The 13054-nt window shown below is 44.1% G+C and overlaps 1 protein-coding gene across 1 annotated transcript in view; it reads left to right on the top strand.

Annotated features, from left to right (window-relative positions):
- LOC141105641 (alpha-2-macroglobulin-like) overlaps positions 1–13054 on the top strand; it is a 175249-nt gene that overhangs the window by 58495 nt on the left and 103700 nt on the right. Inside the window, 3 exon segments of the mRNA XM_073595612.1 lie at positions 5627–5772; positions 7207–7356; positions 7464–7652. Coding sequence (XP_073451713.1) covers positions 5627–5772; positions 7207–7356; positions 7464–7652 — 485 coding nt within the window.

The following is a 13054-nucleotide window of genomic DNA, read 5'->3' as shown; positions in this document are numbered from 1 at the left end:
GAGCTCTGATTGAAATTTCTGGGCAATCTTGTCATACATTAAGGTTAAGCTCTCATCCAGATCAGCCTTAGTAAGTTGAAACGTGTACTCACTATCTCCCTGGGAGTGCGGTGGTGAGGGAGCTGCTGCAGGAGAATGTGCCTGTGACTGTGTCCTCCGGGCGCCATCTTGGGCCTGCATGCTTCTCTCCTTCTCTCTCAACAAATAGGTCGTTAAGGATCTTTGGGCCGGTTTTTCACGGCGATTTCTGGTGCCCATCATGCGCTGAGTGTTCCGCCGGGGGTGCGAGGATAAGTTGGGTGGATATCGTGCGTTGATAGGCCCGGGGAAGTGCCGTTAGTCTCCGCGGCTCACGGAGCTCTCAGCCCTTGCTTCCTCCTCGGTTCGCGCCACGCATGCGCCCCCCGAAAAACGGGTATTCTGTTTGGTTAGTTGTGTGATTGGTGCGATTATTGCAGAAAAACCCTTGATAAACTTTCTGTAGAAGTTTGCGAACCCGATGAATCATTGAACCCCTTTCTTGTCCAGGGGTACCGGCCATTCTAGAACAGCAGAAACTTTCTGTGGATCCATCCTGATACCAGTTGAGGAGATAATCAAGCCCAAAAATTGAATGCTCTGTTGTTCAAACTCGCATTTCTCCGCTTTTGCATAAAGTCTGTGTAAGCGGAGACGATCCAACACTTGGCAAACATGTTTTCGATGAAGATCCAGGGATTCTGAAAAGATCAAAATATCGTCTAGATATGCGATCACAAACAGGTCTAGGAAGTCTCTAAGCACATCATTAATTAGGTGTTGGAAAGTCGCAGGGGCATTGCAGAGTCCAAAAGGCATGACTAAATATTCATAATGCCCGAATCGGGTCCGAAAAGCTGTCTTCCACTCATGCCCAGCCCGAATGCGGATCAGATTATAGGCACCTCTTAGATCGAGCTTAGTAAAAATGACGGCAGTCCTTAATTTCTGGAACAGTTCGGGTATCAAGGGTAGGGGATAACGATTTTTGACCGTGATTTTATTCAGTTCTCGGTAGTCAATACACAGGCGGAGAGATTTGTCCTTCTTAGCAACAAAGAATATTCCCGCACCTGCTGGAGAAGTAGAATGGCGAATGAATCCTTTGGCCAAGTTTTCATCTATGTATGTCTTCAACACTTCTTGTTCTTTCTCAGATAGGGGAAAGATGCGTCCAAAGGGAATTTCGGATCCTGGTAGCAATTCGATGGGACAATCGTAGGGACGATGAGGTGGAAGAGAATCTGCCCCCTTTTTGCTAAAGACATCAATGTAGTCATGATACTGTTTGGGAATGACCTGACAATTTTTCTGGTCGGAGTCCAGGCAAAGCAGGGTAGCTTGAGAATCCAAATCTTTCGTCAAACAGTGTTCCTGGCAGTAAGATGACAGAAATTTTACTTCTCCTGAAGCCCAATGGATGTGTGGGTTGTGGGCCTGTAGCCAGGGAATGCCCAGGATAATGGGAAACATAGGGGAGGAGATGGCGTCAAGGATCAGCCATTCCTTGTGTTGAGAAGAAATTGTAGTGGATAATGGCACGGTCTCTTGTGTCACTTGTCGGGATCTGATACGGGAGCCATCGGCAAGAAAGACAGACAGTCCATGGGCTTTAGTTTGTAAAGGGATGTTGTGCTGATTGGCAAAGTTTAAGTCTATAAAGCAGCTGCATGCCCCGGAATCAATAATTGCGTTGACTTGGAGTGTCTTTTCTTGAAGCTGTAACGAGAGAGGAACGGCAAGATGGGTAGAATTTGTAGATAAAGCAGAGAGACTGGTAAGTATAGGAGATGGACACTTACTTATTCTGACTGGGCAGTTATGGACATAATGCCCGGTTCCTCCACAGTAAAGACACAGATTTAATTGTCGACGTCGGGCACGCTCTTCGGAGGACAGGGCAGGTCGCATCAGACCTAGCTGCATGGGTTCGGAGGTATCTGGTGTGGTATTGACTGAATTTGGACTGGGCACAGGTAAGTAGCGTGCTGCAGGAGTCGGAGCTCGTGGTGTCATCCAGGTCGGGCGGTTTGGTTGAACTGATCGTTCAGATCGGCGTTCTCGGAGGCAATGATCGATCTGAATGGTTAGGGTGATCAAGGCCTCCAAAGTATTTGGAATACCTACTCGAGCAAGTTCATCTTTTAAACTTTCAGACAATCCAATACGGAACTGATGACGCAGAGCCACGTCATTCCACTGTGTGTCCGCGTTCCAACGTCTGAATTCAGTAACATAGTCCTCCGCAGGTCTGCGGCCTTGTTGGAGCGCGAACAGGGCAGATTCGGCTGTGGCAGTCTGTTGAGGATCCTCATATAATTGTGCCATGGCTTCGAAGAAAGCGGATAAGGATTGAGTTAGAGCAGAGTCCCCTTCAAGTAAACGATGTGCCCAGGTCTGTGGTTCCCCTTGTAGGAGGGAAATTACAAATCCAACTTTAGTGGCCTCCAGTGAAAAGGTTCTGGGCTGTAGGGCAAAGAAGAGCTGACAAGCATTGCGGAAGGCCCGAAACTTAGCCCGGTCTCCGGAGAACCTTTCAGGTATAGGGACCCGTGGTTCAGGCGGAAGCATTACAACTGAAGGCCCTGGAACAATCTGTGTTGGGGCAGTAGCTGAAGAGGAGGCTGAAGGGTTAGGCCCTGCAAGATTCTGAACTTGTCCCTCCAGTCTGTTATAATTATCCTGAAGGGCTTGCACTGCTTGGGTGAGAGCCGCCAGATGTGTGCATATCTCCTTCATTGGAGAGGTATCTCCTGCAGGCTCAGACATGGCTGCTTCGTACTGTTAGGTACCTGGTAGTAGAGCCTGACTTGTAGGAGAAGACCTCTCATACAACGCTGGTTCAGGAGCCACTGGAGTGGGAACAGTGGTCTCCTGAGCACAGTGGGGTAGGAGTGCCTGAAGAACAGAGTCTCTGATGCTGAAGTGATGAGAGATCCCACAGGGATGGCTGGACTGCAGATCAGGTGAGACTGGAGGCAGCAAACTGGAACACTTGGAGATGCAGAGATCACTGGAGCTGAAGCTGAAGGTGCAACAGCAAGGACAACAGCAGGCACAAGCAGGGTCAGACAGTCTGGGTCAGAAGGGATGTGAGACAGGCAAAACAGCAGACAGAGGCAGAGTCGGTAGGCAGGCAGAGATCGGCAACGGTATCAGGCAGGCAAAAGGAGAGTAGTCAAACAGGCCGGGTCGGATTGGAGCAAGGCGGATGGTCAGACAAGCCGGGTCAGATGAGTAGCAAATAATCAAGTTCAGATAACAAGGATCACGAAGCTGTGCCAGAGGCACAGGGGGACTTTTACGTGCACTTTGGTGCCAAACCGGCGCTATCGGGAACGCGCACACGCCCGTACGCACGCACGTGCACACACGCGCGTGCACAAGCGCCGCGTACCCGCGCGCACCCTAGCGCTGCGCTGACGCCCGGGAACAACAGAGACTTGCTGAAAAGGGCGTAACGGAGTGCGCCGGCGCATAGGCGTACGCCGACGCCCAGGTCCGGCGCCAATGGTACCCTGACACTTACGTAATACCTTGGAATGTCTACTTTCTAAAAAGGGGTCATTTGGGGGGTATTTGTACTTTCCTGACTTGTTAGTGTCTCAAGAAATGAGATTCACCTGATGTACTGAAGGCCTGATCAGATGTGATCAATTTTCAGTGATTGGCACCATAGTTTGTAGACTCTATAACTTCCAGAAAGACCAAATAATATACACTAATTTGGGTTATTTTTACCAAAAGATATGTAGCAGTATACATTTTGGCCAAAATTTATATAGAAAAATTACTAATTAGCAAAATTTTATGACAGAAACAAAGTCGGTCTTTTTTTATTTATAGCACAAAAAATAAAAAAAAAACACTAGTGATTAAATACCACTAAAAGAAAGCTCTATTTGTGTTAAAAAAAGGATGCAAGTTTCATATGGGTACAGTGTTGCATGACTGAGTAATTGTCATTCAAACTATGAGAGCACGGAAAGCTGAAAATTGGTCTGGGCAGGAAGGGGGTGTAAGTGCACAATATTGAGGTGGTTAAGCTTATTAAAAAGTGTCCTGCCCCCTTGAAAAATCACTGTATTACACCTTTGGAAAGCAGCACCCGTGGTGTAAGGTAAGTATATTACAGGTGTTTTTTTTTTTTTTTCTAAAGGGGTGAACCATTAGTTAACATTGGACCTTACAGTCTGATTCAAGGATCTTTAGTGCCAGTACACTTACAGTGTCATACAGTTTTTACAAACAAATATGTGAAAAGTGTGGCATGCATTTGTACTCAGTCCCCTTTATTCTGATATCCCAAACTAAAATCTAGTGGAACCAGAAAACTTATGCCCTGTACACACGAGCGGAAATTCCACCAGCAAAAGTCTGATGAGAGCTTTTTGTCTGAAAATGCAATCATGTGTATGCTCCATCAGACTTTTACTGGCGGAATTCCAGCCAGCAAAAAGATTGAGAGCATGTTCTCAATTTTTCGGTTGGAAAAAGTTCCGACCGGAAATTCCGATCGTCTGTACCAATTCCGACGCGCAAAATTCCTACCATCCAAGGTTTTTCCGAAGGAAATTCCGCTGGTGTGTACGCGGCATAACACTGCACATCACCCCGAACACACCATCCCCACTGTAAAACATGGTGGTGGCAGCATCATGCTGTGGGGATGCTTTTCTTTAGCGGGCACAGGGAAGCTGGTCAGAGTTGATGGGAAGATGGATGGAGCCAAATACAGGGCAATCTTAGAAGAAAACCTGTTAGAGACCGGAAAAGACTTGAGACTCGGGCAGAGGTTCACATTCCAGCAGGACAACGACCCTAAACATACAGCCAGAGCTACAATGGAATGGTTTAGATCAAAGCATATTCATGTGTTAGGATGGCCTAGTCAAACTCCAGACCTAAATTGAGAATCTGTGGCAAGACTTGAAAATTGCTGTTCACAGATGCTCTTCATCCAATCTGACAGAGCTTGAGATATTTTGCAAAGAAGAATGGGCAGAAATGTCACTCTCTAGATGTGCAAAGCTGGTAGAGACATCCCCAAAAAGACTCGCAGCTGTAATTGCAGCGAAAGGTGGTTCTACAAAGTATGGACTCAGTGGGGCTGAATATAAATGTACCCCACACTTTTCACATATTTATTTGTAAAAAAATGTTGAAAACCATTTATCATTTTCCTTCCACTTCACAATTATGTGCCACGTTGTGTTGGTCTATCACATAAAATCCCAATAAAATACATCTATATTTTTGGTTGTAACATGACAAAATGTGGAAAATTTCAAGGGGTATGAATACTTTTTCAAGGCACTGTATTTCATAGTTTGCCCCATCCTCAGCCCCCCTCCAAGTTTTATACTTTTTTGTGCCTGATCCAGTGAGATATTGTCTTCATTGTGGCCATACAGCCTCTTGTCAAAATCTTCCCAGTCACAGAAATTCACACAACCAAAATCTAGCTGGATCAAGGACAAGTTAGTATAAGACTCCCTAATAATTTTCTCCTTAATTAAAAGAATTATATATGCAATACAAATGACTGTGCAAATGATAAACCTTGTTTGAACAGTATGCCTCTCTGTGTGCTCTTCTTCTCCTGCAGATCTTCATGGCAAGGCCACACTGAAGCTTCCTTTAAGTGCAGGGACATCTTCAACTTTTCGGGCACTTGTGTATACTATTTTACCAGATGGAGATATTTTGGCTGATTCAGCAAAATATAGAATTTAGCAATGCCTTCAGAATAAAGTGAGTGGTTTAAGTATTTAGCTTATTCTATATTCTTACCAAGACTTAAAGCCAAACTCCAGCCAAAATGTTAAGTAAGTAAGTAAGTTAAGAGGTTACTTCCGGTTTCCCTGTTCCACAGGGAAACCGGAAGTGACGTTGGCAGCACCGTGGAATGCACCGCCTGAGCAGAGCTGCCTGTAAGGTAAGTGAGGCTCAGGGCTGCATTTGATGGGGCACAGTGAGGCTGCATTAGATGGGGTACAGTAAGGCTGCATATGATGGAACACAGTGAGGCTGCATTTGATGGGGCACAGTGAGGCTGCATATGATGGGCACAGTGGCTGCATTTGATGGAGCACAGTGGCTGCATTAGATGGGACACAGTGAGGCTGCATTTGATGGGGCACAGTGAGGCTGCATTTGATGGGGCACGGTGAGGCTGCATTTGATGGGGAACAGTGAGGCTGCATTTGATGGGGAACAGTGAGGCTGCATTTGATGGGGCACAGTGAGGCTGCATTTGATGGGGAACAGTGAGGCTGCATTTGATGGGGCACAGTGAGGCTGCATTAGAAGGGACACAGTGAGGCTGCATTTGATGGGGCACAGGGAGGCTGCATTAGATGGGGCACAGTGAGGCTGTATTTTATGGGGCACAGTGAGGCTGCATATGATGGGCACAGTGGCTGCATTTGAAGGGGCAAAGTGGCTGCATAAGATGGGCACAGTGGTTGCATAAGATGGGCACAGTGGCTGCATATGATGGGCACAGTAGCTGTATTTGATGGGGCACAGTGGCAGCATTTGATGGCACAGTGGCAGCATTTGATGGCACAGTGGGAGCATTTGATATGGCACAGTGGCTGCATTTGATGGGCACAGCAGCTGCGTTTGATTGCACAGTGGCAGCAATTGATGGGCACAGTGGCTGCATTTGGCACAGTGGCTATGTTTGATGGTACAGTGGAGGCAATTGATGGGCACAGTGGCTGCATTGGATGGAACAGTGGCTGCGTTTGATGGGCACAGTGAGGCTGCAATTGATAGTTTTCTTTTCAGAAACTGGTCAATGTTATTTACTTTATGTGTCAGTGGCCTAATGTTGTGCACTACTAACAGGCTCAGATCAGTCGAGATTTCTGGGTTGTTATTGGTGACCACACTTTGGTGCACAGCTCTTTAGCATTTTGCACTCTTTCATTGATTAAGCTGGAGTATAAACCCTGCCTACAGGCAGTGCCACCTTAATAGCATCAGGGTCCCCTGGGCAAAGTAATGCACCGGGGGCCATACCAGGGAGACGGTGGCCTGTGGCGCTCATGGCGCACCGTGGTAAACAGTGGTTGTGTTGATAAACCTGCGCGGGCTACACATAGAATGCATGAAGGTAAAAAACATTCAGCCTTTAAAACCACTTTAATATTCTGTGCTACCCTTTTATCTCCTTGCCAGGTATCAGTTGGCTTCTCACCAGATGAGGTCCTCCCGGGATCGGATGTGTCTCTCAAGGTTCAGGCTGCTCCTGGCTCTCTCTGTGGTCTCAGGGTGGTGGATCAGAGTGTGGTGTTAATGAAACCAGACAAGGAGCTGACCGCTGACAAAGTGAGTGTTGCATCTTCAAATTCGATAACTGTCACCTTCTTTTTTGCTAGACTTTACAATTTTGCAATTTTTTTTTTCATTTTTCCATGAAATACTTTTTTTTTAAGGTTTATAATCTATTTCCATTCCGGGATGATGGAAGATATGACTATCGCATCAAAGAATATGAAGGCCCAGGTCCGTATTATCCCTTTCATTTTCCTACAGAAATGGGACCCTTCTACGAACCAGTTAGGCCCCCCTGGCCTCCACATTTTATGGGTGATCAGTATGTGGATGTGTACAGCTTATTTGAGGTATATATACACACAAACTGAAAAACAAAACTATAAATTGTTTAAGGAAATTTACATTATTAGATATGTGCACTGCCTAAAAAATTATTATTTTTTTCCTATCATTCTGAAATTCGGAAAAATTTTAGTTCATTACGTTCCATTCATATAGATGCGGTATTCGTTATTTCGATAATTCTGAAAAATTTTAATTTGTTACATTCACTAACAGCCAAATTTGAAAGGAAATTCCAATACCTATAATTTAATAGTTTATAACTATTATTATAGTTTTTATTATGATTAATTATTAATAAATAATAATAATAATAATAATAATAACAAAAACTATAATAATGGTGAATAAACGTAATAATTTAACGACTTATACTGCCTATATACTGCGTCAGGGTGGCCCGGCTGTGAGAAAAATGTACCTGCTCTCACTTCCTGGTCTCAAGCGTGCGCGTGCGCTACCGGCGGTGCATTCCCGCTGTGATTGGACACAGCGGGAGCCAATCAGCAGGTGATGGCGACCCGCGATTGTTCAGGGGAATGACAGATCAGTGGTCTGTGTAAACAAAGGCAGACCATCGTTCTGTCAGAGAGGAAGAGAGAGATCTGTGATTCCTACTAATCAGGAACACCGATCTCTCTCTTCATCTAGTGTCAGCATCCCCCACACAGTTAGAAAGCACTCATAGGAAAGGAAACTCATTTAACCATTTGATTGCCCCTGATGTTAACCCCTTCCCTGCCAGTGTCATTAGTACAGTGACAGTGCATTTTTTTAGCACTGATCACTGTATTGCTGTCACTGGTCACCAAAAAGTGTCACCTAGTGTCCAATTTGTCCACCGCAATGTCGCAGTCTCACTAAAAATCTCTGATCACCGCCATTACTAGTAAAAAATATAAAAAAGTCCCTAAATCTAGCCCATGGTTTGTAGACGCAATAACTTTTGCTCAAACTAATCAGTATACGCTAATTGCCATTTTTTTTTTTTTTTTACCAAAAATATGTAACAGAATACAATTGGCCTAAACTGATGAAGAAATTTGATTTTTTACATATTTTTATTGGATATGTTTTATAGTAGAAAGTAAAAAATATTGTTTTTTATTTTTTTCAAAATTGTTGGTCTTTTTTTGTTTATAGCACAAAAAATAAAAACCACAGAGGTGATCAAATACCACCAAAAGAAAGTTCTATTTGTGGGAAAAAAAGGACATCAATTTTATTTGGGTACAAAGTCACATGACCAAGCAATTGTCAGTTAAATTAACGCAGTGCTTCACGGCGGCTTGTCCTGCGTCTCCTCCCTCCTCCTCCTTAGCGGGCAATAGGATTGTCGGGTGTCGGGTCTCAGGATCCGCTTCCTGATTGGCTTATAGGAGAAGAATATTATTGTAACACAACTGGGTGGGCTCAGGGCGCAGTGCTCTGTGCCCCGAGCCCACCCTTTTTTTTGAGCCAATTAGAGCCTCTAATTACATGTTTCTGAAAAAAAACCCCATTGGAATCCATGCATCCAGCACCTTGCATGTAGATTAGGGACCGGGCGCATGGACAGGCCTCTACTAATCAGCAAAGAGCTGTATCACCAATGAACAGCATCAACAGAGATGAATAATCCCACAGTAATTCCTTTACAGTAAATAGTCAGTAAACGTCTCAGAGTAATCTCTGTATATATATATATATATATATATATATATATATATATATATATATATATATATATATATATATATATATCTATGTAAATCCAAAACTAGTATAGAAGCACTCATGGGTCTTGCAGAGAAGGGAGAAGGTAGATCAAAGCAGCAGCATTTTTTTTGTTAACGTTTTAAAGAAGTTCAGTCCACAGTCCACCTTTCTCAAGACATTACAACATGGAAGTGAACAGATCAATAAACCCTACCCACCAACAACACCACCTATATTGGTTGAGGGTCCCTGTGGAGCAGTTAGTAAATACATGGCACCTGGCTTGCAATCTTAAGCTGGCTAAGCAGTGCGGCCAAGTCTTTAAGGTGGTGCACATCTGTATCACCCTTTTAAACTCTGCATGTGGTGATTTAAGGCTATTAGATGGATGGTCAGTTCCTTTCTTACTCAACGCAAGTGGCTGCTCACCAGTTCCATACACACAGCAAACTCTGATCTGGATGATAGGCTGCAATCAGGGGTGGACTGACCATTGAGCCACTCGGGCACTGCCCGAGGGCCTTGGGCCACTAGGGGGCCTCATCAGGGTTGCCAGCCTCAGTAAAACCAGGGACAGTATGGACCAGGAATAGCCAATAGACAGTATGGACCAGGGACAGCCAATAGAAACATGCTTGTGTATACTGTGTGTACATGTATGTGTATACTGTGTGTGTGTATACTATGTGGCCCCATAATCTCTGATTGCTTGGGGGCCCCATAATCTCCTATTGCCCGGGGGCCCCATGAGTTGTCAGTCCACCCCTGGCTGCAATCCTTCTGGCTCTGCACTCAGGGTTACTCCGTGCCTCAGGCTACAGGTGATGAGTACACATACAGCAGCTGAGATGTGCACTCAGCAGTCCCTTCCAGATAGAGGTAAGGCTCTCCTCTAAAGCCTGGGAAAAACTGCTATTTTTACCTCCTCTAAAGACACTATTCCTGGATGTTGTAGTTCATTACTCCATTCACTGCCATAGTAGGATCCTTTTTCCAAACTGTATCTCCCATAGCTCAGTGCAGCCTACACTAAGACAGTATGAACTTAACCAGCATGATAGTTCAGTGAGAGCATACAGAACACCTGCAACACATTGTCCTAAATTGCTCCTGTTACTTAGTCAGTTGTGTCTCAGGGACAGGAAGTGAAGGAAAAACTCCCCAACACTACACAGACAGCAAAAATAACCTGAGAAGGGTTTTAAAGTAGAAATAAAGGCAAATCTTTTTTTCATATTTTGAGTAGAATAAGAGATGGCTATCACTCCTGACAGGTTTTTTTGTGATCTGTGTCCCATTGCAGATATTTCCCTTCACTTCTTGTCCCACAGTCAAGACAGGAAGTAAGAGGAAATCCCTCCAAAGGGAGGAAATTGCTGGTTGTCATCAGGGTCAGTGGAGCTAGTATCACCATTGAAATATTTACCCTCTATTCCTGTTTTGGGGATAACCCAAAATTTGGGATTTACCTTTTACTTTCACTTTCAGTGATAATTGCAAACAGGACAAATAGAGGAGGTTAATCTCCCTATTGGGGACATAGACAGCAATAAAATCCTGACTGGTTTTCTAATCCCTCTACACTCTATACAAAAAAAAAAAAAACTTTTTGCCTTTAGGCCCCTTTCACAAAATCAGACCATCCATTGCCCTCTATGGAGCAGCGGATGTCAACGGACACCCATCGACATCTGATCCTATCCACTAAAAACAGACAGCTGGGGGATCTGTTCTCCATCCGTCTGGTGGATCAGATGAGAGTTGGATGGAAACAGACAGGCAGTTCATTTCCATCCATCCGCCCAGAGGAAAATGGGCTGTGTCCCTGTCCATTCTGCATAAGCAGAGTGGACACAGACCTGTGATCAGCGTACAGGATCCACCGGGGGAGCTCACCTGTGTGAAAGGGGCCTTAGTTATTAGACATGTGCATTCATTTTCGTCCGAATGCATTTTTGGCTGAATTTCAGGTATTTTCGTTATCGTTTTAACAAACGATAACGAAAGTGCAGAATCTGAAAAACAAAAGATCCGACATAAACAAATGCTTTATTTTCTTTTAGTTGCTACAACAGTTCGATATAGATAGGAGATTCGACATGATGATGACAATAACAATCTGTGTCCATCAAACCTGTGGTCGAATGTGCCTAACCTTAGCTCTATTAGTCCAAGATTATTCTACATAGAGAGAAAAGATTCGACATAGAGAGAAAAGATTTGACGTAGGGGAGAAAGATTCGACGTAGGGGAGAAAAGATTCGACGTAGGGGAGAAAAGATAAATCAAAATAATGATAATGATGAATGTTATTGGCTGATTGTAACCAAAGAGGAGGAGCAGTAAAATAGCTAGAACTAAGTACACACTTACTTTTTACTTACTTTGGCTTATGGTGTCGAAAGTTCTAAGAAGATTCGATGGGCAGGTAAACTATACGGCGTTGTACAGTTTAGCTGCTCCGTCGAATCTTCTTTGAACATTCGACAGACACCATAAGCCTTCAATGACAGATTCGACCTTAATTTGGATTTTCGGACAAATGCAATTTTTAACGAAAAACAAAATAAATAAAAACAAATTTCGGGAGTAACTAAATAAATTTATTTTTTGGACGAAAACGAAATTCTGAAACGAAAAATTTCACTGTGCACATGTCTATTAGTTATACTTTAATCTTTCTGTACTCTATCCAAAACTATAAATATAATGTTTTGGCTATACTTAAACTTAACTTTTTGTATTACTAAAATGTTCCTTCAAAATTGTAGTGCAGGCCCCTTGACAGTCCCTCCAGTTTGTCCTAGGTTCTTTTGCCATTTGGTTTACAGGCAGTCAGGCACCCAACAACACAGACAGTCTCACAACTCAGTGACCAGACTTATTTTTTCATGCAAGTTGAACTTAATTGGGGTGCAAGGAGCTGTGGGATACCCCACAATAAAAATGTGCAAAGATCAGAGCGGATACTCTTTGATTTGCTTTTCTTCCTTAGGAAAATTCCCCCTTAGCAGACACTAGGGGAACAAACAACTTTGGAACCCTAAGGGAAAGGGCCCAAGCCAACAGTACTGAAGCAAATAATCAAAAGGATAGCAACAGAGGACAGCTGTTAGGATCCTACAATCAGGCCTGTACTCACAATGTCCCCTGATACTTGGATGCCTCCATCCAATATCTGCCAGACATGTCTCCAATAAATTCTCAGACCAGATCCTCAGTAAAATCCCTTGATTTTGGCTCCAGTTGTTTTGTTCAGAAAGTAGGCCCCCCAGTACCCACTGAGCTGGGACCTCGATGCTCTCCTGTAACTTCAGCTACACTGCCCAGAAGGGCAGTAGCCCTTCAGGCTAGGGTCTTCTCCCTCTGGATAAGAACCCTGCTACTCCAGACCCCAGACTATTTATGCACTCCTCATCCTCCTACTGGAGACCCAGAACAGGCAAAAATTATCAAACACAGCTCCAATGATTATAAAGAAGCTAAAGAACTAAGTTTACCTGAACCTCTCTAGCAACCTATTCTAGGAGGGTGCTATACTATCATTTTAAAACCAGTCACTTTAAACCTCATGATTAGGGTGAGGAGGTCCATATCATTAACAAGGGGTGCCAACAGGAAGACTTTTTCTATCTCCCTTAACTCCATTCCACACAGAGAACCAGAATCTCTCACTCTTCACAGTGAGTCCATGATGGGGAAACACTTG

The sequence above is a fragment of the Aquarana catesbeiana genome, linkage group LG08, assembly GCF_042186555.1.
Source record: "Aquarana catesbeiana isolate 2022-GZ linkage group LG08, ASM4218655v1, whole genome shotgun sequence".
Classification (NCBI taxonomy): Eukaryota; Metazoa; Chordata; class Amphibia; order Anura; family Ranidae; genus Aquarana; species Aquarana catesbeiana.
The sequence above is the reverse complement of the archived record's forward strand: the minus strand, read 5'-3'. Positions and strand labels throughout refer to the sequence as shown.